Below are 26,685 nucleotides of genomic sequence, written 5' to 3' on the forward strand. Positions count from 1 at the left end.
AAGGGGAACAAAGTAGAGCCATAGGGTGGGTGTTGGACGACCAAGATAGATTGTAGGAGTGTAAATGGGACAGAAGAGGGTGCGGGTTACCTGAAATTGGGGAATTTAATGTTTATGCCGTTGGGTTGTTGACGACCAATGTGAACAAGGTGCTGTTTCTTTAGTTGCTGCTTCCTGGAAGTGGAGAAGAATGAAAACAGACAAGTTGGTGCGGAAATGGGAAGTAAAATGGCTGGCAACCAGGAGATTCAGATGGCCATTGTGAACAAAGCAGAAGATTGGAGGAGGTACAAGTGAATCCATCTCACCTGGAAGGGCTGTTTAGATCCCTGGATGGAGGGGAGGGAAGAGGCGTTGGGATGGGTGTTACACCTCCTACAGTTGCAGGGGAACGTGCCTGGGGTTTAAACAAGGGTGAGTAAACCAGGGTGTCATGAGGAGAGTGGAAGATGAGACAGGTGGCGGGGGTTATGTTGTCGTGGCAGAAATGTTAGAGTGGTGAGCTGGATGCAGAGGCTGGTGGGGTAAAAAGGCAACTAAGGCACTCTACCGTTGCTCTGTATGGGGGAGAGGAAAGGGTGGGGTGATAGTGCATTTCCCCTCCACTCTGCCTAGACGAAGGGTATTCGTCCAAAGTGCCGACTGTCCATATTCCTCCACAGACGCTGCCTGACTTGCTGAGTTCCTCACTTGCCCCCTATTTTTTGCCTATACCATCATACCAGGAAACAGTACATTGCAATCTGTGCTCCCCCCAGAAGGCCTAGGATTAAGAATAAACAGCACATTGCTTGAAATTGTTAGGAAGAATTGCTCCAAGAACCTGGAATCTATCCAATCAAGGAGAACAATCCCTTTCAGGTGCACAGAAACAATTCACCCACCTCTTTCTCCATCGCTGTCACCGTGTTAGATTGCAGAAAAAATACAAGTAATCACTATGTTCAAGTATATGAAATTTAAAACATTTTTTATTAAAATATATTTTGACCATTTCACTGTATTCATCACGAGCAAAAAGGCACCATCCTGGTAACAAGTGCTTACTGATCCAACAACGTATGGCTTCTGCTTAAATTCATCTTTTCGAGTGCAAATAGCCAGCATTAGATCACGTAATACGATTTCTACCATGGTGCAAGTGGGAAAACATAGCATTAAAATGCAAAAGACCAGTACTTCTCCCTCCTTCCCAGGCATTCAAGTACCTTTTAGATGCAAATTATCTCAAATTTTGTATGGCTTCAACTAGAGTGCATTTTGTGATGTAAATCCTTCACACACAATGCAAGCATAATGGGGGAGGCAGAAGGCAGAATTGCAAAAAATTGTTTTTCACTTGCCACTTCCACCCTGTGCAGTGAAGTGGCTATGACCCCCTCCCCACCTCCTGCATATAATTTAATAACTGCTCCACTGCAAAACTAAGCGTGTGAATACCGTCAAGGTCAATTGCTAGACTGATAATTGATAAAGCCATGAATAGTTCATTCAAATGTTATTTCAAAATTGATTTTTTTTTCTAAATTGCAGCTGTATTTTTAAAACGTTAGTCATCCTAGTTACATTTCAGCCAGTTGTGATTTAAGAGAATGATGCAATTAGTCTATGACTGAAATAGTGATTATTTGAAACTTACAAACTGAGCAGCATGATATTTAAAAACAGAGTAGCTTAGAAGATTTATTTAAGTAGATTATTGAGTAGAACGAAGGATTTACCTGCTGTAACAAACAGCATATCATTGTGCAAATAATTAGGATGTTAATAGTAAGAAACACCAATGGTAGATCAAACTAAACTGCAAGGACACTTTTTAAGACTACATGCAAAATTGTTAACACCCTCACCCCTCACTCCAGATCCATTTGATCATTGATTATGTTGCAAAAGACAAAAATGTAAGGATTTCACTATAACTGTAGTTATTTGTGAGAGCTCGTATCAGTTAGCAAAAAATTAAATGGTGTGAATCAAAGGTAAAAAAACTATTCAACATGTTTCATTGTCAATAAATTGCTTCAGTCTTCTAATTGAAGTTCTTTTTTCAGGCTGAGGAAAAAAATGCTTTCATGAGTTAAAATATAGCATATAAAAAGATTTGTAAAAGATAAAAAGAATGATAACATTCAGCTCACCTCTTCAAATAAGCGTGGACATTGTCGTAGCCATGATACTTGGCCAGGTAAACAAGAACACCTGTAGCACAACGTCCTTCACGATGTCGGCAGAAACTGCAATTGCAGATCCCTCTGCAAGGAGGGCACTGCCAGTTCTGGAGGAGGAAGAATAAAGAAGCAGAAGTGTGAAACCTCCACTAGTTTTTCACCCAAGTGTCCCACTATTTACTTTGTTGCTGAGATCCATCTTAAATGAACCCCCTAATAACAAACAATGCAGTTTATATTCAATAAAATCACTAACAAAGGCCACATTATTTACCGTTAGAAGAATACAATCTGAATGAGTTACACAACTAATAAATCCAAATTTGTTTAGTAAAATAGGCCCTTTTGTTACTTTGTTATTCTAAAACAATAAACTTCAGAGAAACACCTTTTGGGGAAAGGCATTGAGGCTTCTTGGTCAAGCAATTAAAGCCATGATTTTATTTTCAATCTTAATTGACAGCTATGATAATAAAAAGAAAATCACCTTTTAATAATACTCAAATAGCTTGACAACCGCCACATTGATAGAGCAACAATACTCACAGGATCTAATAAAGCATTCCTAACGAGTTCCCCATAGCGATTACGAAGACATGGGCCACAAAACTGTCCCCGGACACCAACACATTCTGGGTTGCGACAATTTGTTTTTGTATCAATTGTCTTCTGACGGCATTGGTGGCAAGTTGAACCCTGAAGGAGAGAAAACATACATACCAAGATTATGCACATCACAGAAATATTGATTGACTTTGGCTACGTGAGAAAGGGACAAGTCATCACCTTTAGTATATATATTCAGTTAAATTGTTTTAGCGATTGTTCACAAATGTTGCTTTGTTAGTTTTGTCACAGCACATCACAGACAGGAGAATGAGATAATACCCAAACAGTGGAGAGAAAATACTGAATGGGTAAATACCTCCACCTGCATTTGGCAGCCGATAACTACAATGGGCTATTCCCAACCACAGGCAGTACAGCAAAAGAGTACCACCCGCAGGACTGGGCTGTGTCAGACAGCCCCAACTCTCTCAGATTTCACAGATCAGTCTGTAAAACCTGCCCACAATGAATGCAAGAGAATTGCTGCTGGGGGAAAGAACAGCATTTTATTAAAAACAACTTCAAGTGAGGCTTTTAATGTTTGCATTTAATTTTGAGCTCAATTAGGTTAATTAGTCCCTTTTGTTGTTGTATTCATTTTTGCACGTCCATAACATGTTATAATTAACAAATAAATTTAACGATTATGCTGACTTGAATGACTGTGAGCGTCAAAGATACTATGTTCAGTTTAGAGAGACAGGCCCACCAAGTCCGCGATCGCCGCACACCAACACTATCCTACACACACTGGGACAATTTTTACATTTACACCTGGTCAATTAACCTACAAACCTGTACTTTTTGGAGTGTGGGAGGAAACCGAAGATCTTGGGGAAAAACCACGTAGGTCATGGGGAGAACGTACAAACTCCATACACACAGCACCCGTAGTCAGGATCGAACCCTGGTTTCTGGCACTGTAAGGCAGCAGCTCTACCACTGTGCCGCCCTGATATGCCTGAAGAAAAGGCAATGTATAGACTGGAGAAATCCTTCCTGCTCCCTTGTCCCCAGACTTTTGTTTAAATCAACTTTTATGCAGCTGATTTCACTACTGTTCAGTAGATGGTAATGCTTTCCAACATTTTACAGATATGTTTCTTCTGATAAAAAACAAAATTGCTTTTTTAATTTCTGTACGGCAAAGAACACCAAAACAACAATGAAAAGTGTGCAAGTATTGGGGAGGGGGACTCAGAGGAAGTGACAGGAGCAAAGAGATCTTTTCAAACCAACATGAATTAAAAATAATCAAAAGGATTTTCCTCACATTTAAAAACAAAGCCACCGTTGCAACTTGGTTTTAACACCATAATTGAATCTAGGACTTGCAACTTTAGCATAAAAGTCAAATGCAACCTTGTTTTAAAATTAAATCAGAAAAAAATGTGTTCAATGCAAATTTTATAGATGTGTGGTAATTGAAAATGTGTTAATAAAATAAATAGTCCTACTCATTCAAATTGGAAGACATGACTGCTGGGCATAAGGGCCTGGGGTTAAGTGTTGCAACTGTTTCACCTAAATGTTATGTGATAAATCTTACTTGCAACTACAATTATTTGCATCTTTACTGGATGAAAATCATGGTATTAGCCATTTACCCTGGGAAGAACTAATTAGGCACTGTCATTATTAAGGGTGGTCACACTGCCCACGCTAACTACTGAAAGAAAACATTGAAAAGCATTTTGCAGATTTATACCCCACATGAGCTGCTATTTAGCAAACCCACAATAGTTGATGAGAAACAACGAACATCACAGAGCAAAACTGAATGGCCAGCAGTGATAATGCTCGAGTTTATTTTAAAAAAAGCGATTTCCTAGCTCAAACACTACACATCATATTTTATCGATTTAAAGGATTGGATCTCTTGGATTCCTGTCAAGTGTGATAACGTCCCATAAACACATAAAACAACAAAACCATCAATACCCAACAAAAATTAGAAATGCTACAGAAAGCTCCAGGAACGGTCAGAGTTTACAGCTCATGAATGGGTGCTTCACCCTAACACATGCATGCTGATCTTACAGCCATCCATGCTAATCACATTTGCCCCCAGTAGGTCCATATCCTTCGCCTTCCCTATTCAAGGCCATGTCCCTTATAACACAGTAAATATCTGATTTTACCACAACCAAATCAGACTCATGCACAACAGACTTGGCCCCAATGGCCTAATTCTGCTCCTAGAACTTATGAACTCATCCATGCCAACCAAGATGCCCCATTTGCCAGCATTTGGCCCATCTCCCTCTAAATCTTTCCTACCCATGTACTGCCTACACTACTACCTCAGGCAGCAAGGTCCACATAGCAACCACAGCATGCAGAACAAAAAATCTCCTTTTAAAACTGCCTTTGCTCTCACTATATCCTCTTGTTTCTATACCCATGCCACGAGAAACAAAAACTTACTATAGCTCGATTATAAACCTTCTCTTTAGCCGAGAAAGAAATATTTTCCAACTCTTCTTGAGTGATGTCTTCAACTGGTCGCACCACGTGAGGGATGGCAAGTATGCTGGGTCGGCTTCTTCTGCGAAGAGGTACATCCACCTGAGTGTAGAGACAGAGTAGTGAGCATCACTACACAGTTCACCAACCTCTCAGCAATCTACAGATTGCCTGAAACAACATTAAATAATTATTCAGACTGCTAATCTAATCGCTGAAAAATTAATTAAATGGTCCCAAGTTTACACTTTTGTCTGCACAAAGCATTCACGTATGCAAATGCACAGATGTGATTGGCATTCAGCCACAGGCAGTTTAGGATTGTATAGTTAAAAAAAGACACAAAGTGCTGGAGTAACTCAGCAGGTCAGGCAGCACCTCTGGAGAACATGGTTGGGTGATATTTTGGGTCGGGACCCTTCTTCAGACGGATTGTATACCTCAGCATTCAATAAACATGCAAGGCAAGTATAAATCAGAATAATTTTGTTTATCTTGTAATCATGCAGACACTGTGGGCTGAAGGGCCTGTTCATGTACTTTTCAATGGTCTACGGTGCAGCCCCAAAATATCACTCTGCCAATCAGAAAAGGCATAAAACAAGGCTGATAAAGTATAGCTCTTAATGATAATCCCAACATTTCTATTTCTGACTTCCAGCTAACTCTGAAAATTATTCTTCCTCGCATAGCCTGGCCATATGCTCATGTTGTGGGAAAACAGTGGTTAATTAACCTACAAACAAGGGTCTTTGGGAGATGGGAGGGTAGCCAAGCACCTAGCAGAAACATACCTGCTTTAGACTTTAGAGAAACAGCGCAGAAACAGGCCCTACGGTCCACCGAGTCCATACTGACCAGCAACCACACTGACCACACTAGCACTATCCTACACTCTATGGGCAATTTACAATTTTTATATCTAAACCAATTAACCTCCAAACCTGTATATCTTTAGAGTGTGGGAGGAAACTGGAGCACCCAGAGAAAAACATATAAACTCCACTAAGACAGCAGTCAGAGTCAGGATGTCTGGTGCTGTAACGCAGCAACTCTACTGCTGCACCTCTGCCTGTTCACCTGGAAAACTAGTTGTATATTATCCCGTTTTCCCATCCCCTCTCTTCGTACCAGGGGCAATTTATAGGGGCCAATTAACCTACCAACTCACATATAGGAGGAAATGGAGGAAATCCAGGCGGTCACATGGAGAATGTGCAAACTCCGCACAGACAGCAGCCAAAGTCAGAATCAAACCCAGCGTGTCTCTGGCACTGGGAGACAGCTGCACCACGATGCTGCTCCAACAAAAACAAAACCTATCCTCACAAAGCTCGAGAACATATTTTTTAAAACTGCATTGTGAGAATTTAAGTATTAAATACATTTCACAAAAGTGACTTTAGATGCAGTGAGATTGAAGAAATAAAAACTCTATGCTGGGTTCAGTCCCCTGGCAGGCGAGCAAGATACCTCAGGAGAACTGGGTCTTTTTCAAGTTGGCAAGATTTATCAAGGTGTTCTACAGGGATCAGTGCTACACTTTCAGCTTTTTACAATGTGTATAAACGACTTAGAGGCAGGCACAATAAGGTACAATTGTTAATTTTACTGATGACGTAAAGATAAGCAGCAGCTATAGTGGAGAAAGGACATTAGGAGATTACAAAAGGAATACAGATAAGATTAAACGAGTGGGCAAAGATCCGGCATATTGAGTATAAACATGGGAAAGTGTGTAATTGTGGCAGTAAGAATGTAAAAGAACATTATCCAAGAGATGAAAGAGCTGGAAATGCAGAGATCTGGGTGCAAGAGAATGATTCTCAATTTGCAAATACAGCAAGTAATTAGGAAAACTAGCGGGATTAAATTTCCCATGGATATTTTAATGGGATATTGATTTTGCCCAATGAGATTGAAAGCAAAGGTCAGGATATGCTTCTGTTATGAAGGGTATTTGCAAGATCACAGTTGAAGTACTGTATATTTTGTTAGTCTTACAAAGAAGCAGTTTGTAAGTTCAAAAGCTGGAAAGATAGGTTACTTTAAGAGGAGTGGTTGGACTGGCTAGGTTTGTATCTGGTAGGGTTTAGACGAATGAGAGGATACTCAATGAAAACGTATCACAAAATCCTGATTTGGTGGACGTAGATATGTTTTCTCTTGTGGGAGAACTAACAGAGGTAAAATAAGGAAACTCCCTATTTACAAGAGAGGGAGAAAGAAAGGGAGGGGGGGTTAAGGGAAGGATGAGGACGTGAACTTTTCCTTCTCGTAAGACACAATACTCATCCTCAGAAGGTGGTGGGAGAGAATAATAACAATCTGAAGGCAGATAGATAGATTCTTAATAAATGATAGACTACTGGTAGTAGGCAGAAATGCAGAGCTGAAGTTACAACTGGATCACATAATCTTACTGAATGGTAGAACGAACAGGCTTGAGAGAATGTGGCCTTTTCCTGCTAATTTATGTGCATTTATACATAAAAGGCAACTTAATTTATGTGACATTTGTGATGCCAACAATCAGCTCCACAAATACATAACTAGATAAAATGAAACTTAGAGGACACTGTAGAAAATGAGAAATAATGGTTTGGTCAGTAACATTTTTAAAAAGTGCATTAAAATAAAAGTAACAAAAAAGGTAAATCAGGACTTTCTACAGTATTGGGTACAGAAGGCCGAACAATGGAGGTTAACAGTCTTGTTTAAAGCCTCATTTATATGAAAGCTAAGTGTGATTGGAAGTTCCCACGGTGGATAAAAGATGGCCAGCCATTTCAGATACAGTAGTTTTGGATGAGCTTAGGTTTCTGGACGATGGGAAGCTGGCAAAGCTGGCAGTGGAATAATACAAGAAGGAGGCAATAAAGGCCGGGATGAGGGGCAAGACGTGTTAATAGGTAGAAGCAGGTGTTATTTCTGATGAAGCGACTTATGGGCTGCAAAATTAGTATGCAGTTGAAAAGGGCACAAAATTGCTTACATGAGCAGTCTGTGCAAAATTAATGTATTAATTTAATTAGCCCTGCCAGGACTTGATAAATGTGAAACAAGGATGAACTAAAACATTTCCCTGCAAACTATTGTTTAAATTGTGAAAGCTATCATATCATGCTTTTATTGGATAAACTAATACTCAAGAACAATTGTTTCAACATGCTCGTTTTCAAATTGCCTGCTAACCTGCAACCTCAAGTGCTACACAGTGCTTCAAAACAAAATTTATTGACTTTCAATATTTCAGTATTTCTTAATGAGGCATTTATTCCCAAGTGCTTAATTGCAGTCACTGCAGACACCACTGGAATAGATCTCTTATAATTTTTATGAACATGAAGTCTTTAACTGTAAAGGTTATTAGACTTTACAAGTGACCACCAGAAATGCAGATTAAGCTGGCAAAGTCAGTGCACCATGAAAGGTGTTGTTAATAGCAGCACAAATGACTTAATGGCTCTACCTCAGAGAAGTCATTATCTAGAAACTTTCTTTTCCTCATAAAGCTGACATTATCTTCTTGCTCAAATGATGGTGAAGGACCGTCGACCAAGGATCTTGACCGAGTGCGAGGTCGAGCGCTGCGCTCAGGATTGTGTCTGGAAACGTCTTCAATGAAAGAATTTCTCGGTTGGCGTTTGGGTTTCTACAGAAGGCAAAACACAATTAATTTTGCAAAGAACATCCAGAATATTATTGCAATAATACATTTTTTTTAAATCCTGCTAAAGTTAACCATGTACATTCTGTAATTTTGACCTTATTTTAATATTTGTTTGTAATACACAATTTGTAGACTTTAAAAAAAGTTTGTTATACACTAATCCGATAATCTTTTAGAAAGACACCTCTACTAATCTGAATTGCAGTCCTTCCAACTTCAGTTCAGGGTGCTGGCTGTTGCATACAATATCAAAATTGTAAAAATGGTTTAATGGGCACTGCTTGCAAGAATTACAACAACATTTCTGAACTGTTTAGTACAAACCACAAACATGCCCAGTCATCACTTACTGATGGAGTCGCTTGAACCGAAAGTCTTCGTGGAATGAGCCCTGGCACAGTTTTCAACTCTGCTATCAGTTTAGCCAGCTTTAATAAAATAAAATGTAAATAACATTTTACATTAATGTATTCATTACTTTTAAAGAAGATTTTGCCTTAAACCTTTAAGTCATAGAATTTGCACCAGACACATAACATACAGCCCAACTAGTCCAGGTCTGAAGAAGGGTCTCGACCCGAAACGTCACCCACTCCTTCTCTCCAGAGGTGCTGCCTGTCCCATTGAGTTACTACAACTTTTTGAGCCTATCTTCAGTTTAAAACAGCATCTGCAGTTCCTTCCCACACACTTAGTTTTAATGTGTCACAAAGGCACCTTACTATTTATCAATACTGTCTTCATGTACTTACTAATTTTCTTTTTAAATTATCTGGTTTTCACCACAACCGCTCTGCGTGGTTATGCATGCCACATCCTAATTACATCATGGGTAGCAGTTTCTCACAAACTCCTTGTTGAATTTGTATCTAGTTACCTTTTCCAAATTTTCTTCTCCGATCTCATCTTCCTTTGATAGATTTATTTTTTTTATTAACCTTTATTTAACCAGGAGAAGTCTCATTGAGATTAAAAATCTCTTTTACAAGAGAGTCCTGGCCAAGACAGGCAGCAGCACAGTTCCACAGTTACAGACAATAATTTAAAAACAACAGAGAACATATAAATAGAGTCAGTCAGAACATCATCAAACAAAGCATGTACAGACAGAAGAGCCCGCTTCAACATCATTAAGAAGGGATTTAAATCTGTTTATAGAAACCAGCTCCTTAAGTTTCAGTTCATTCTGCAGCTGGTTCCATGCGAAGGGAGCAGCATAACTAAATGCCCTTTTCCCCAGTTCAGTATGGACTTCAGTATGGACTTTAGGTACAGTTAGTAAGAACAAATCCTCAGAGGATAAGCTGATAAGTTCCTGTGCTTTTTCGAATTACATACTTCTGCAGGTATGAAGGAAGAACACCGAGGATAGTCTTATAAATAAGGATATGCCAATGATGGAGTCTGCGGGTGGACAGGGCAAACCATCCAACTTGAGCATACAAAGAGCAGTGGTGCGTGAGGGTTTTAAAATTAGTAACAAATCTCAGTGCTCCGTGGTAGACAGTGTCCAAAGACTGTAGGCATTTTGAAGATGCATTCATATATAAAACATCACCATAGTCCAACACAGACATAAACGTTGCAGCAACAAGTCTTTTTTTGGCTTCAAAAGAAAAACAAGATTATTCTAATGCACCTTAGAAACATCGAGTGGTTACAGCACTGGAGGCCATTCAGTGTCTTGTGTCTTGCTCTGGTAAAGAACTCTCTCTAGTTCCACCAACTGACCCCTTCATTTTTTAATTTATCATCAATGTATCCAATTCCCTCTTGGAAGGTCACCCCATCCCCACCTGCAGGCTGTTTACCATATTTCAAACACACGCACATAGAAAGGTTTTTCCTCATACCATTTTTAATTCTCATGGTCAGAGCACCCTTCAGCCCAACTTGTCCACGTCGACCAAGATGTCCCATCTATACTAGCCCCATATGCCTGCATTTGGCCGTTATTCCTCTAAACCTTTCCTAATGATGTACCTGTCCAAATGTCTTTTCCCCTTTTCTTTATACCCATGTCCTCTCGTCCTGACCATTCCAAACAGGAAAAGCCTTTACTAATCCCTGTCCCGGCTGCTCAGCACTTTATATAATTATAGCAAAGATCCCCTCAGCCTTCTCTCAAAACAAAGAGTACTGTGCTCTTTGTTCCGCCCTTATAACGGTAGTTGCTCATCCTCAAAAACATTCACCTAAGTCTCTTTTAGATGCTAATACCTTCACATCCTCTGGTTGAGAATGGATCAATTTTACAAAGGCCAAGTGTGGCATATAGTTCAATGTCCTATTGATAAAGGCTAGAATTGTGCATGCCTTATTAACCACAGTTTTAAACTGCCCTGACAGTGTCAAAGATTTGTGCACATACGCCCCAACCCCATGTTCCTACATTCCTTTTCTTACAGTACTCGTTATTCTACACGGCTCTCATTTCTCATGTTTGTCTACATTGAATTGCACCTGCTGCATTTCTTCCTATTCCATCATAGATCCTGCTTTTAGAACCTGCAGCGACTACTACTTTCTTTGCAGTTCACAGTACCCCCAAGTTATGAATCATCGCCAAATAGAGAAATCATGCCTTGCACTCTCAATACAGAAAGAAAAGCCCAATGGTTCCAATCCAGAAACAAGTTGCTCAGGTCCTTGCACCTCTACCGGCAACCTCCGCATTAAAAACAATGGTTTTTCAATGCGTGGGCAGATACGACTTTGCGTTATGAGAAAAGAATGCGATATGAACCATTTTCTAAAATCACAAGGGGGGGGGGCGAAGATGACTGTATAAGGTTGTGATGAACTATATCCATCTCCCTTAGTTCTTCATATGTCATACCTCAGACTTGGCACAAACTAGAGCAAACACCTCCTGCCCAGGAAGCACCCAAGATGAGAAGTCACTTCAGTTAAATTATCTCCATCCAGCTAATATAGTAAACTCATTCACAATATTCACATATATCAGGCAATTAGCAATCATCTATCCTCCTACTTCCAATGATTTAGATATCATTAAAAAAAAACTACAGAAGATAACATCCTACACAGCTTTTTCTCATACAACATAAACATTACACACCAGTTGACCATTACATGAATTGTCCTCTGGATTTTCTATGAATAAGCAACTGATATACAGTAGATATACAATAAAACAATGCCCCTGAAACTGCAGTAAAAATGCATCTTTGTTGAACTTTATTACTTCTGGCAATATGTGACCACAGACTTGCAGCAATGTGGATAACCTTCAACTATATATGCTCTGGCCCAACAAGCCAGTTGTTTCGGGGGGGGGGTGGGGGGGGGAAGAGATAATCTATTCGAGCCAGTGAGCAAATAAATTAGAAAAAGTGCAGCATTTACCATAGCTTTGTTTTCTTTGATGTTTAGAGCTCTCTTCTCCAGAAAGTTTGATCCTCGGGGTTCATCAAGGTCGGAATCAGATTCAGAAGCCGAGTCGTTGCTTAAGGCAACAGTGGAGACTGGCATAGATACGCTTTTGTTTTTCCGAGATGGAAATCGGAAAGCCACACGCAATGGAAAAGAGCGTCTGCTTCGTGTTCTGGGAATCTTTTCAATATCTTCATCACTCATTTCCTCCTCCGATTCAGATTTAACACTCTACAAAACAAATAAATGATATATCAGATTTCCTTAACAAAAAGCAGTATTCACGTTTTGGTCGGAACATACCAAAAAACTGCAGGCCTAAATAATGGACACATTTCAACTCGTTTTCTTTGAATATCATAAAAGCCACAAACAAAAGATAATTTCAGAATCCAGTCTTCAAAAGCAGGATGTAAAATTAGCATAACCTTAATTATACTTTACTGGCAAAAAAAACTGCTTTCAGATTATTGTAATGAGTGGACTACCAGAAAAGGCAAATTACAAACAACTCCAGGGACCCTTCTCTCTAAGTTTATTCCGACCCTAACAAAAGGCAAAGGAGAAAGCATAAAAAAACCATTCCACATGTCACACTGTTTATAACACATACTGTGATAAAAGAGTTTTAAAAGCAGCAAGGAGGTATGATTCTGGCAAAATATTTGAGCCACTGAATCAGAATAATGTCTTTCAGGCAAATTATTAGAAAACTTGACCAAGTTATCAGCATACTTCAAAAAGATTAAAGATAAATAAAGTTCAGTTTATCTGAAGAAGTTTCAGTGCTCAGTATACCATGGCTTCCATTACATCTTTGAGGTCACTTTCAGGGAACCCATCGAATGATTCATTATCGTCAGAATCCTCATTAAAAATCCGAGCCAGTTCATCTGTCAGGATCTCTGTTCTGAATTTAGATTTCTGAGAAGAAATAGAAAACTTGTTATAGTATAGCAACTATCATATTACAGGTAATTGTAGTCGACTTCTTTTGCATTCACAATCTTAAATTACACTTACACTGTTCGTAAAATTGTCTGAAGCAAAACTATCACAGCTATCATCTGATGATGACGTTTCCATGGGAACCAATGCTACATTTCTGAAGTCTTTAAATTCTTCCTTTCCAGAAAGGTCTATCTGCTGCAAGAGAGAAAAAAATACAATCTTGAATACCTTTTAAATAATTTCTTTTAGTGTCAGGTTTTAATGATACGAATTGCAAGGAATTCACTTAGCATAACACACAGTCCTACTCTGAATCTGCTTTGTACTATGTAAATGGAATGCGGAGCCAATTTATTTGAGCTTTGCAGACTGGCTTTGAGATTTGTAGATATTTATCATCAGTTGTGCTTATTCGATATTCATACAGCATGTTTTGGTTAGTTTGAGAAACCAAAGTAGCAGATAAAGTTTTATTGTTCCATACAGAAATCTGCAATACCAGCTGGAATACTGACAACCCGGCTAATCTGTGATAGTAGCAACATGGCCTGAATGCAAATCAAATGAAACTTCAAACTCTATTTCTCCACCATTGCAAATCACACAGAAATAAAATTGTTTATTAAAACTCATTGTACACACAAGCTCCCAGTGGATTGTATAGATTTTTAAAAAAGATAAAACATTTTGAACTCTTCTTTCTTGTAATACGGAGATGTGGGTTTTACACTTGTGGGCAGAATAAAAGTTCCCAGTTTCAGACACATCTACGATATGCAATTAAATAAAAAAATCGTAAATGTAAAAGCTGCAAATCACCCAATTTTCGCTCTCGTATCAATGTAACCGACAGCTGTCCCATGGCGAGAATTGAACAAACTAAAGAAAATAGGTCACAGACAGGCTGTATTTATACTCTGACCCAAAGGTTGTTGCACTGCTTCCAACAGACAAGACAGCCGGCAAGTCTTTTCAGGGATCTCTGCTAGCAACACAGAAAAAAAACATGCTTGGTGCCCCACTGGGCTCTCACATTTGAAATGGTAATACTGCTGGATCTCTTAGATCATTACTGGGTTTTCATCATCAGAAAAACACACGAGCCTGGAAACACTCTTCCTTTCACCACACAGGAAACCCGTCCCTTCCAACATAAAGCCTCAAGTTCAGATTTAAAGATACAGCTCATTTTTCTATTAAAAAAGGCAACACTGTGCATTAAACTCTGTGCAAGGCATTGCTGGGTTACTTCAGCTTTAACTTGATGCAAATGTTTGATCCACTAACTGGGACCTGCTTGCTCTGCATAATTTTCTTGCAGAATAATTACATTAAAAAAAAAACTCAATTTAAAAAAATAAATAAAAATCAAAAAAATCTTCACAATAGCCCATGCTTATAGAGGACCCTTGCACAGTAAGAAAATCCAAAAGGTGGTTCACAGAAACGTGAATATGTTGATATTGAATTTCATGCAGAGATCAAGGCAGATGGCGAATGCAAGCTATGGTTTAAAGAGATAGAGCAGTTTGAGGAGGGAATACCACAACTTTGAGGCTTTTGAAGCCATTGGCACAGATGAAGCATTTTAATTTGGGAAAACTGATGAGGCCACACATTTTTGTGTGCCAAAGGAGATTAAAGAAGGGCAAATCCAGGAAAAGATTTTAAAACAAAGATAAGAATCGAAACCAGGAAGTAGTGTGCATTTAGTGAGTTGCAGATGCTGGGTGAATAGGCAGGGAAGAAAAGGGGGCCGGGTAATGGCCCATCTACCGTGCATTAGAACAACAATCAGATGGACGAATATCAGCACCAGACGAGTGGAGGCACGTCAGAGTGTGGTAATGTTGTAAAGGCCAAAGTCACGTCATCTTAGTTGAGGCATGAAAAATTGCCCAAAGCTCAACGTGCAGTCAAATACAAATCAAATACCAAGATTTCCAATAGAAGTCAAACACGCTTGAAGTTGCAAACGATGTTGCCTCATTTCTGATGAAACACCAATGACGAAAATGTTAATCCTGCTTCTCTCTCCATAGATCTGCCGAACCCGCTGAATATTGTTTTTTTTTGTTTTTCAACATTTCCGATAATAATGGAGCACGTGGCACGAGAATGCAGTTCATGTTGAAACAACCAGTCTACTGAAACCATTGGTTTAAGGACTCTCACGTGGAGTTAGAAAAGTGAATCTTTTGTTGCGAGCAGTTATGGTGTAGTGGGACAAACACAACAGCACAAACTGCAAGCTTTTATTAAGCAGACCATGACTTTCACTGACCATTAAAAACTGACCATCAATCTCCTTTTCTGTTGATTATTTCTCTTTAACAGCAAGCACTGATGAGATATTAATAAACCCGGTAATGCGAGGAAACTGAATTAACGTGCAGTTAAAATGAGGGGAAATGGTTTAAGCTTCCCTGGGTAATTGACTATGACAGTTCAATTCCTAATAATGTCAAGATCATTAATTCCTCCAGACAGTTCCCCACACTGAACTTATCATCCACCCAGTTTTAAAATAAATATTCACATAACTTTCCAAAAAAAATATTAAAATGAAAATAAAAAGTTTGGAGCAAGCCATTCAGCCCATCAAGCCTTACCGCGCAAAAACCCCCAGCTGTTTAGGTTATTCCCAAATCCCAGCGCTCATGCTTATGTTCAAAATGAGGACTCTGCCTCCACCTCTATCCTGGCAGCAGGTCGCAGGTCCCCACCACTTTTTCTAAACACAATTTCCATAATAGGCCTCTCCCATTCTCCTTGTATCTGAATACCCTTGACATTGTTCTAGATAATCTCTACCAGGCAAGCATGCCCTTCCTCTTCCAAGGCAGTTTGGGAACCAGGGGTGATGCTGGAGGGCAGTGGGTGAAACAAAAGGAATTCCTGTGACAGGTTGAACTAATGTGGCAATTAGAGACAAGTTAATATTTTGGGGCAGCACAGCGGCACCGCTTAGAGCCACTGCCTAACAGCACTAGAGACCCGGGCTAGATCCTGACCCTGGGTGCAGTCTGTGTGGAGTTTGCACATTCTCCACACAGACTGCTTAGGTTTCCTCCAGGTGCTCCGGTTTTCTCCCACATCCCAAAGACATGCGGGTTTGTAGATTAATTGGCCTCTAGTGTGTAAGGAGTGGATGCAAAAGTGGGACAATATAGAACTAATGTGAACGGTTGATCGACTGTCGGTGTAGGCTCGGTATACCGAAGGGCCAGCCTCAATAATGTATTTCGAAACTAAGCTCTCAGAAATTGAAACTCCCATTAAAAAGACACGTTCTGAGAGAAGAAAAAAAACACCCTAAAATCTGAGTTATTTAAATGTTAACATCAAGTTAGTTACACTTTCTGTTGCATTCAGGCCCTGCAGACAAATGAACAAACGACCAGATCCCTCCTACGTGAAAATGCAGAGGCCCACACCTGGTTTGCAGACTGCAATATCCCCAACTGAGGTTTCAACTCAGACTGGGCTTCATTGTGACGGCGCATGAGGCCATATAGAACGGTCAAAGTGGGAAAGGGACAGGGAAAGTGGCAGGCAGCCATTCAATATTATTTTCCATTTGCTATTAATGTTGGGATGATGCACTGGAATTTGGAGACCATCCTAAAACCATATTGGACTAGCCTTAATCCTCAAAATTCAACAGATGATGAAAAGGATGAAAAGCTGAAAATGATCAAAACTGGGGTTTATGAGGGAGTTCAAAGCGGGTCAGGTTTTCTGTACATTTAGCATTAACTTTGTGTGGTTAGCTTCCTCCTCATTGTGCACCAATTAAAGACATTTTCCATCAATGTGGTTTCATTTTACTGTCTTAAAATGTCTTGTAACAAACAGTACTTGCCATATGCTTCAATGGGCTGCCTGTATTGAAAAGTATGTCAAGATTATCTGAAATATCTTTTTTTTTTTTAATGGTTTACAACTAGTTTGTTAGAAAACATTACAGTATTTAAAGGGTCACCTGAAATGTCAGCCATTCCTTCTTTCCAGAGATGCTGCCTGTCCTGCTGAATTACTCCAGTATTTTGTGTCCATTTACAGTATTTCTGTAGGTTGTAATTGTGACTGATCCACATCAAGGCCTTTGCTAACATTATTACACTAACAGGATAAAAATAATTGACATTAATTCAAAAAGGACATCACACTCGCTACATGTTTCAGACGACAATGGGAGCTGTAAAATACCCACGTTGTTCAAAACTATTTATCATTTGGCCAATGGTGAGCTTGTTCATTTTATGCTCCACTAATAACTCTAAATGAAACCAAATATGCAATTATTCATTCTGTCCTTTAGAAATTTGGATTCAAACAAACACATACATGTGCTGCCTGTGTGGAGTCTGCATGTTCTCTCTGTGACCACGTGGGGTTCCTCCAGGTGCTTTGGTGTCCACCTACATCCCAAAGACATGCGGGTTTGTAGGCTAACTGGCCTCTGTAAATTGCCCTAATGTGTCGGGAAAGGATGAGCAAATGGGACAATATAGAAATAGTATGAACGGGTGATCGATGGTCAGCGTAGACTCGGTGGGCTAATTGGCCCGTTTCTATGCTGTATCTCTGAGCACTAAATATATAAATTTTACTTAAGTTTTTGATTATGCAAAATGGATATTTCTGGCAGTGCAAGCATTTACTGTACATTGGTAACTGTCCCTGTGAGGCAACTCAGTTTCAGCCATGTTGGTGGGACTGGAGTGACATATGGGCAAGACCAGATGAGGACAGTAGATTCCCTTCAATATAGGGCACAGGCAGATCAGATGGGCTTTAATTACAACAATTTAACCCTTTTTCTGAGACCTATTTTTCCTTTGCAAAAAGTCCAGATTTTATTTAAATTACCATATTTCCTGGCAATGAAGACGCACTTGCGTCGAAGAGGCACCCCCAATTTAAGTTGCTAAATTTTGAAAAAAGGATGGTGGGACAGGATCAAATGTTTAGTATAGTCCAGAGGTCGGCAACATCGCCTGCGTGCCACGGGACTGGCTGCAGTTCCCAGTTCGCCTGCCCTGGGACTGGCTGTAGCGCCCAGGTCGCCTGCCCCAGGAGTAGTAGAGAGAGCGAGCGAGCCCGGGATAGAGCAGCCAGCCTTCCGCCCAACGGTTGCACCTTTGCTGAAGGACACCGCGGCTGGCTGGTAGGCGGGCAGGCAGAAGGTGCTGAGATGGCGGCCGGTTCCACTGTCCGGTCCCGGCGCCCGCTCGCAGCCACCCAAGCTACTTCCCTCCCCGGCCACAATGCAGTGGCTCCGTGCCCGGACTGGTGAGTGAGTTGCTGGCATGCTCCCCGACCCCCTCCTTCTCAACGCTCCTGCCCTCCCTGCAACTTTACCCCTGGTGGCCCAGCCAATTTGTGTAGCCCAGGCCAGACTCCCCACACGCTGTGAAAGGAACTCTTCTCACCCCCCCACACCCAGCGGCGCTGTTCTTTTACAGCCGTTTCCCACTTTACAACCGCATCCCATCAGCTGTCAGCAATCAGGGATAGACTTGCCTATCCCTCAGTACAGCAACATCGTTCTTGATGTTGCTGTACTGAAGGATAGCCAAGTCTATCTTTCTTGGCTAACAACCAAACCTTCGGCCTCCATCTTTTCATCTCTAGATTTTATCCAACCATCTGCATTTTATAAAACTCTCTTCACCTGTATCAAGGTTGGGTTTAATTTTTTTTGTTATTTATTGGTATTTCAAACTACTATCTTTATTTTTCTACTGGGGTTTATGGCCTTTAATTTTCTTTGGAGGTCAGAAACTTAAAAAAAAAGATTAAATGCCTCAAAGCCAGCAAGCTCCCTGCAAACCCTGGCAGCTGTCTGCAGATGTGTCCATTTGAATTACATTTAAGGGCATGGAGAGCCTTGCCAACCTCGTGCAGGCAAGGAGGAGCATGCAGTGGGACACATGCAGCTGATCTGGCAAGCAGACCAGATCCAACAGAATACCAGCTAATATAAAGCCAATGAGTGTTCCAAAACATGTGCAGGAACAGAGCAACCTCGGTGTGCAAATGCACAAATCCATAAAAATGGTAGTAATATTGACAGGAGTTGCAATAGCATGCAGAACCCTGAGCTACACAAATAGGTGCATAATACAAAGAATACATGATCCCACAATGACAAAATGACCAGAATTGACCAAGACGGTACCCTTAACCGCTGCAAAAGATCTAGTGAGGATGCTCTAGTCAGGCACAAAAATATGGTATGTTATCCATGGACCAAAGTAATTAAACCTCATTGAACTGTGGAATACCATGATGGGTGTAGAAAGGATAAACTAGAAGAATCCATTTCCACCAAGTACATAGTTCAGGACTAGGAGACAGTGATTTAATAAATATTCAGGATTGGAGTTGGGAGATGGAGAATTGAGGGTAAAGAAATCTTCATTAAAAAAGTGCCTATAATAAGCGAGTTCGGTATTCCAAAAAATGCAAGGAATCATGGGATTTGCTAAAGGTCATTTGATAAAGAAAAAGAGAACGAAGCGCTGGCTGTACAAACTGTGTATAAATTGTTAACTATTCTACCAATGAATTCATCTAGAATTCTGTCAACTCAATAGCTTCCTTTCTTGTTCTGCTGTTCACACTACTTAGTCCCAGTTCTAGATCAGTTCATTAATCTGCAATTATGAGATATTCAAAAAGTTAAAGAATTTATTATTTTCAACTAATCCTTAATGTGCTTGGAATAAGAAAATACGACTTGTGTTTGAAACATTTTCTTATCTTTATTCATAATTTATGTGTAAAAATATATTTAATCTGAGGAACTGGGGTGCCAGGTAGCGGTAGAGTAGGGTGTAGCAGCAAGAGAGAGAGCGCAGATGCGAGTGAGAGACAGGGGGAGAGACTGTGTGTGTACAGACCTGCATTTCATCCGTAGTCAGGATCTAACCCGGGCCTCCGACGCTGCAAGCGCTGTTGAATTACTACTGGATTGTCCCCTCCTGAGTGTCCCATCCCTGTCTGGGGGCAGCCAGGGATGTCTGGGGTGACCCTGGACTGACGAGACACAGGCCCGGAGCAGTGGCGGCCCCAGGATTACAGCCAGCGTGGAGAAGAAGCGTTAACTCCAGCTCAACTCCCGAGTAACCCATTCCCCGACGGGCCGGGGACCACCAGCTGCACCTCTCACCTTATCCAGTGGCTGTCGGTTAACCCCCTCGGTGCTGGCAAAAGCCGAGCATCAGTCATCAACGGGGATACACACAAATGCTGCAGTAACTCAGCGGGACAGGCAGCATCTTTGGAGAAAAGGAATAGGTGATGTTTCGGGACGAGACCCTTCTCCAGAGATGTTATTAGATTGCTGAGATTTCTGCATGGACCAGTGGAGAAGGGAGAAATAGTGCTGCTAACTCCAGTACAATTCAACAGCGTTTGCAGCGCCGGAGACTCGGTTTGATCCTGACTACGGATGAAACGCAGGTCTGTATACACGCAGCAGCTCATCTGCTGAGAATGTTTTTCTCGAGTGACCTATGACCTGGGCATGCGCAGCCGGAATACCGAACTTGCTTATTGCTCGAAAAATGGGCTGTGGCAAGTGTCAATCAGACTTTTCACCTGGAAATGTAAGAAGCATGAGGGAAGGAGATGGGCCAACAAATCTTAGAAGCCTCGAGAAGAGTAAACAATTAATTTAATGAGATCACTCTCGATGTGTGCCGTGTTAACCCTATGGATTACAGACTATTGTGACAAACGTATCTTAAACAGATCAAGGATTCTGGACTAAGTGGACGGACAAGTATCAGCATTTACGCAGGAGCTTTCCTCTAACGCCCAGGCAGTTACAACGTGGCAGTGGAATGATGAAGGAAACGGGAAGGAAGTGAAACATGGGAAACAGGCCACCTCTTTACAATTTAGTTTAAGGTAATCAGGGTTAAATTTAAATACAAGGGTGCAGTTATAATACAGAAAATGGCCCAGATATGATGGGGGGATGGGGGGGGGGGGGGGCGGGGAGAAGAGAATGAAAAGGGATGACAATTTTAAAATCCGTTGCTAAACCGGGAATCAACACAAGTCAGTATGTAGAGGTTAAAAAAGTACAAGCATGAAACTTGTCTGAAAGAAAGATTCAAAATTAAACAGTATCAAAAATAAATCTGAACTCCTGTTTAAAATTGCGAACTTCGTATTTGTGAATCCACATGTTCTTTATAAACGATTTTCAAGTTGCACACGCGAGAAAACTGTTTTTAAAAAAGGATGGTTGGAAATCAAGTCCAAGTGTTTAAAGATCCGATTTCTGTGATCGGAAACTCTTTTCAGCTGGATGGAATGACATGTTAAGTGAACAACACAGACCACACTATATCCGTTTCCAAGATTGCGTGAGTTCAGCTATCGAGAGTAGTTTAATCAACACGTCTACCCACAGCAGACCACATGCACTCGTTAATTATTGCAGCGATGGAACAATTCATGCTCCCCAACTCAACTTTGTACGAAATGAGCTCAGATTTTGTGGTCAATTAGTGGCCATAGGTGTCTAAAGTTACCCACAAAAGACTAATTGCAATTGAGTAGAAGTGCACCATTTGCCATTTAACAAGTTCGCGTCCAGCAGACTGTGCAGGGCAAAGTTTTTGCAGTGGGACACAACACGAAGGCAAGTGGTTGCCGACTCCGCCGCGCGCCCCGGGACTCCTGCCAATCACCCAGACCTTTTCCCGCGTCGAGTGCTGTCACATGACCAGGCGCCCAGTTTAAATCCCGAAACCAAAGTTCAATGCAGAGATTTCACCCTAAAGTGTGATTTGCTACATTTTAAATTTACAGCCACCCATTTTATAGCGCACGATAAGGTGCAGCTATTACATATTTAATGTCCTGCAACTCGTGGTTACGTTGACATTTACCAGACATTAGATTTTACAATAAAATTCGAACCGTAGAAATTTGAAAACCTGACTATCATAATCCAACAAAGCATAATGTTAAAGCATAATCTTAATTCATGTTGTCAAAACGAGCATTTGAGCTTTCCAATGAATCCGCTGTGCAGTGAAAGTTCTCCGAGTCGACCCACTTGCTCATATGCAAGTGCGAAACTTGTACACTTACCTTCGCCCGAAGTTTCTTCATTTTATTTGTAGAAGTGTTCAAAAAGTTATTAAAAAAGCAGTGATAAAAAGTATGCAGTCAGTGAGCGGGCGATGCAAGTGAGTGGCGCGCCGGCTGCGAATCTCCCGCTGAGGAGGCGGAGCCCGGGCAGAGTTTCGCGCGCTACCGGATCCACCCCCCAGCTCCTGCAAGTGGGACGTCCTGCAACAATGAACATAGAAAACCTGCAACCCCCAGGCACCAAACTGACAGAAGCTTTCGCATTTATTAATTATTTTTTGTAATAATTATTTTACATTGAAAGAGCACGGCAGTTTAGTTTTTATTTTACGTTTTTAAAACGCATTCCACCAACCTTGTCACATTTGGATACGATTCAAAAACTCAACCAACCGAATAAATACATTACTTTTCCATGTTTTTTAGTTAGTCACCCACATGGTTATTTCCTTCAGCGCCATTGTGTCCTTTTCCCTTTGCATGACCACTGAAATTGATGACAATTTGCATTTAAATAGCATTGCAGTGCAACATCCAAAGGGGTTTCACGTCAGGAGTTTCATATCAAGTCACCCAAGAGCTTGTCATGACAGTAACTGAAACTTAGGTCACAAAAGTAGGCTTTGAGCAGGATCAGCGAAGGAAACATGTCGAGATACTCAGCGGGAATATCAGAGATTAAGGCCTAAAGATATAATTCTGGATTCAAAGTGAATAAGCACCCCTGGTTGCAGAGGCTTTGAAACAGGCCCTTCGACCCAACTTGCCTACACTGGCCAAAATGTCCCAGCTACACTAGTCCCACCTCCTCAAGTTCAAGTGAGTTTATTGTTCTCTGGCAGCTTGTTACATACACCCACCACCCTTTGTGTTAAAAAGTTACCCCTCAGATTCCTATTGTCTTTTTCCCTTCACCTTGAACCCATATCCTCTGGTCCTCGATTCCCCTACTCTGGGCAAGAGACTCTGTACATCTACCCGATCTATTCCTCTCATGATTTTGCACATCTCTATAAGATCACCCTTCATCCTCCTGCACTCCAAGGTATAGAGACCCAGCCTACTCAACCTCTCCCTATAGCTCAGACCCTCTAGTCCTAGCAACATCCTCGTAAATCTTCTCTGAACACTTTCAAGCTTGACAATATCTTTCCTATAGCATGGTACCCATAACTGAACACAATATTATAAATGCAGTCTCATCAACGTCTTATACAACTGCAACATGACCTCACAACTTTAATACTCTATACTCTGACAGACGAAGGCCAATGTGCTAAAAGCCTTTTTGACCACTTTACCTGCGACTCGACCTTCAAGGAACCATGCACCTACACTCCTCGATCCCTCTGCTCTACAACACTCCCCAGAGGCCTACCATTCTTCTTCTTCTACTTCTTCTTCTTCTTTGGAGTTTTACGGCAGCCACCATCCGCAATGTTGCATTGCTGCCACCTTCTGGCTTCATTCCACAGTACTCATGTCTTTACATTATATCCTTTTTATAAGGCCAGAGGCCCTCAAGAAATCAAACAACAACTTTATTCCTTTTCCTTTCCCTCCACACTCTAGAATGTTCTTTACTGATATTTCTGACAATCCAATTTTCCTCATTTCAATGATCATAACTCCTCTTTCTGTCTCATATCTCCTACATGCAACTAGGGCATGCTGAACTGTTTCTGGCTGATGGCATTCCTCACATCCCAGTAGGGTGTTTTCCCAATATTTTTAATGTGCTGTTCAGGTGAGTGTGTCCTATCCTCAATCTTGTTAATACTACCTGTTCCTCCCTCTTCTTGCTGTAATGCCCACTCTGTTTTGTAGCGAATAGAGGTGTCTCCTCTTTGTCTCCTGTTCCCAGTATTGTTGCCATTCCTGATTTATTTTCTTCCACACTATGTGTTTTCCTTCAGATTTGGATAGTTGTAAGTTTACCTCTATGTTTCTTTTTTTTACAGCCTCCTTTGCTAATTTATCCACATTTTCATTCCCTAGAACACCAATGTGTGCTGGGACCCACAACAAAGTCACGTCACTGCCCCTCCTTGTCACTTGGCTTAATAGTAGCAGGATTTCATAAACTAAGTCAGGCCGCCTATGGGATGCACCAGACCCAATACTCTGGATTGCAGATAATGAGTCGCTACATATTAATACTTTGCATGGTTGCACCTGTTCCATCCACCGAACTGCCATCAAAATAGCGTACAGTTCCACTGTATATACTGTCAAATAGTTATTTGTTCTTTTGTAAAGCTCAACATTCATCCCCTGGACTACCACAGCCGCCCCTGTTGTTTCAGCTACTGGGTCCTTTGATCCATCTGTGAAAATTAAGAGGTGTTCCCTGTATCTATTATCTATATGGCTATAATATTCTGTCTTTAGGTCTGAATTTTTGTTCCTCCTTTTTGCCTCCCATATCTCCAGATCAACTTTTGGGATGTTCAGTAACCATATTGGCACAGATGGCCACAATACTGCAGGGCAGAACGCTTTGTCCTCTACTCCCATGTCCCTTGCCACAACTCCTCCAACCCAGCCGAAGCTTCCAGACTGAGCCACCCCTCTCTCCCAGCATTCCTGTACTACCTCTTTTGTTGGGTGATTCTCTCCATGACCCTTAAGGCTTAGCCAGTAATTAGCCATTAGTTGTCTGCGGCGCAGTCTCAATGGCATCTCCCCAGTTTCCACCTGTAGTGCACATACAGGTGACGTCCGCACACCTCCTATACAGACTCTTAGAGCTTCCGCTTGGACTTTGTCTAACTCGGACAACACTGACTTAGATGCTGACCCATAAGCTATACTGCCATACTCTAGTCTGGATCTGATCAGTGATACATAAATACGTTTAAGAGATAATACATCTGCTCCCCACTCTAAACCTGCCAAGCATCTCATTACATTGATGGCTTTTTTGCATTTTTCAATTATTTTTGTAATGTGGACCCTCCATGTTAATCTGGAGTCAAAATGAACCCCCAGGAAACGGAAATCTTTTACTCTTTCAAAATTGTTGCCGTATAGTTTTAACTGGACATCCTCTTTAATTTTTTTCCTTGTGAAAACCATTGTCTTTGTCTTCTCTATAGAGAATTTAAAACCCCATTTCCCTCCCCACTCTTCCACCTGGGCTATCCCTTGCTGTACTTTTTCCACGATAAAATCTATATTCCTCCCCCTTCTCCATAGGCTGCCATCATCTGCAAAGAGCGATCGCCCCATCTCTGGTTGAATGTTTGCAAATATATCATTGATCATGATTGAGAATAGGATCGGGCTTATCGCACTTCCCTGGGGAGTTCCATTCTCGACTACACATTTACTAGAGATGTCTGACCCTATTTTAACTTGGATACTTCTACCGTTGAGAAAATCCATTATCCAGTTAAAAATATTTCCTCCTGCTCCCATTAAATGCAGCTTTATTAGAAGACCTTCTCTCCACAACATATCGTAAGCCTTCTCTACATCATAAAATATGGTAACTACAGATTCTTTTTTGACTTGTGCTTTCCTTATATCATCTTCCAAGCACAGAACTGGATCATTAGTGCCTCTCCCTTTTCTAAAGCCACTCTGATAATTAGCCACTATACCTTTTTCTTCCATTAGATGCATTAATCTTTCATTTACCATTCTTTCCATCAGTTTACACATGTGTGCTGTTAAAGCTATAGGTCTATAATTTACTGGATTACTTGCATCTTTCCCTGGTTTTCTAATAGGCACAATGATTGCTTCCTTCCACCTCTCGCCCTTCTTCCCACACCTTGTTATATAGTGCAAGTATCTTTTGGAGTCCCTCCTCACTTAGATGCTTTATCATTATGTAACAAATATCATCCTTCCCTGGGGCTGAGTTCTTACACTTGGAGGCCTACCATTCAATGTAGGACCTGCCCTTGTTAGACGTCCCAAAATGCAACACCTCACACTTCTCTGTATTAAATTCCATCAACCATTCCTCCACCCACCTGGCCAATCGATCCAGATCCTGCTGCAATCTTTCACAACCATCTTCACTATCTGCAAAACCACCCACTTTTGTATCATCAACAAACTTGCTAATCTTGCCCTGTATGTTCCCATCCAAATCATTGATGTAGTAACAGTAACGGGCCCAGCACCGAACCCTGAGGCACACCACTAGTCACAGGCCTCCAGTCCGGGAAGCATCCTTCCACCATTACCCTTTGCTTCCTTCCATGGAATTAATTTTCTATCCATTCAGCTATTTCTCCTTGGATCCCATGTGATCTAATTTTCCAGAGCAGCCTACCATGCGGAACATTG

At 41.0% G+C, this 26,685-nt stretch overlaps 1 protein-coding gene across 1 annotated transcript; it reads right to left on the minus strand.

The window, feature by feature from the left end:
* Positions 1 to 943: 943 nt before the first annotated feature.
* cdca7 (cell division cycle associated 7) lies at positions 944 to 22,540 on the minus strand. Its single transcript, XM_033023936.1, has 10 exons — positions 22,384 to 22,540; positions 13,336 to 13,458; positions 13,111 to 13,236; positions 12,286 to 12,543; positions 9,267 to 9,344; positions 8,716 to 8,898; positions 5,205 to 5,345; positions 2,715 to 2,864; positions 2,139 to 2,275; positions 944 to 2,052 (listed from the first exon to the last, which is right to left on the minus strand). Exons 1-10 carry the CDS (start codon positions 22,402 to 22,404, stop codon positions 2,022 to 2,024), a joined length of 1,248 nt encoding a protein of 415 aa, XP_032879827.1. The 5' UTR covers positions 22,405 to 22,540; the 3' UTR covers positions 944 to 2,021.
* Positions 22,541 to 26,685: the final 4,145 nt, after the last annotated feature.

Source organism: Amblyraja radiata, chromosome 7 (assembly GCF_010909765.2).
Source record: "Amblyraja radiata isolate CabotCenter1 chromosome 7, sAmbRad1.1.pri, whole genome shotgun sequence".
NCBI classification, from domain to species: domain Eukaryota; kingdom Metazoa; phylum Chordata; class Chondrichthyes; order Rajiformes; family Rajidae; genus Amblyraja; species Amblyraja radiata.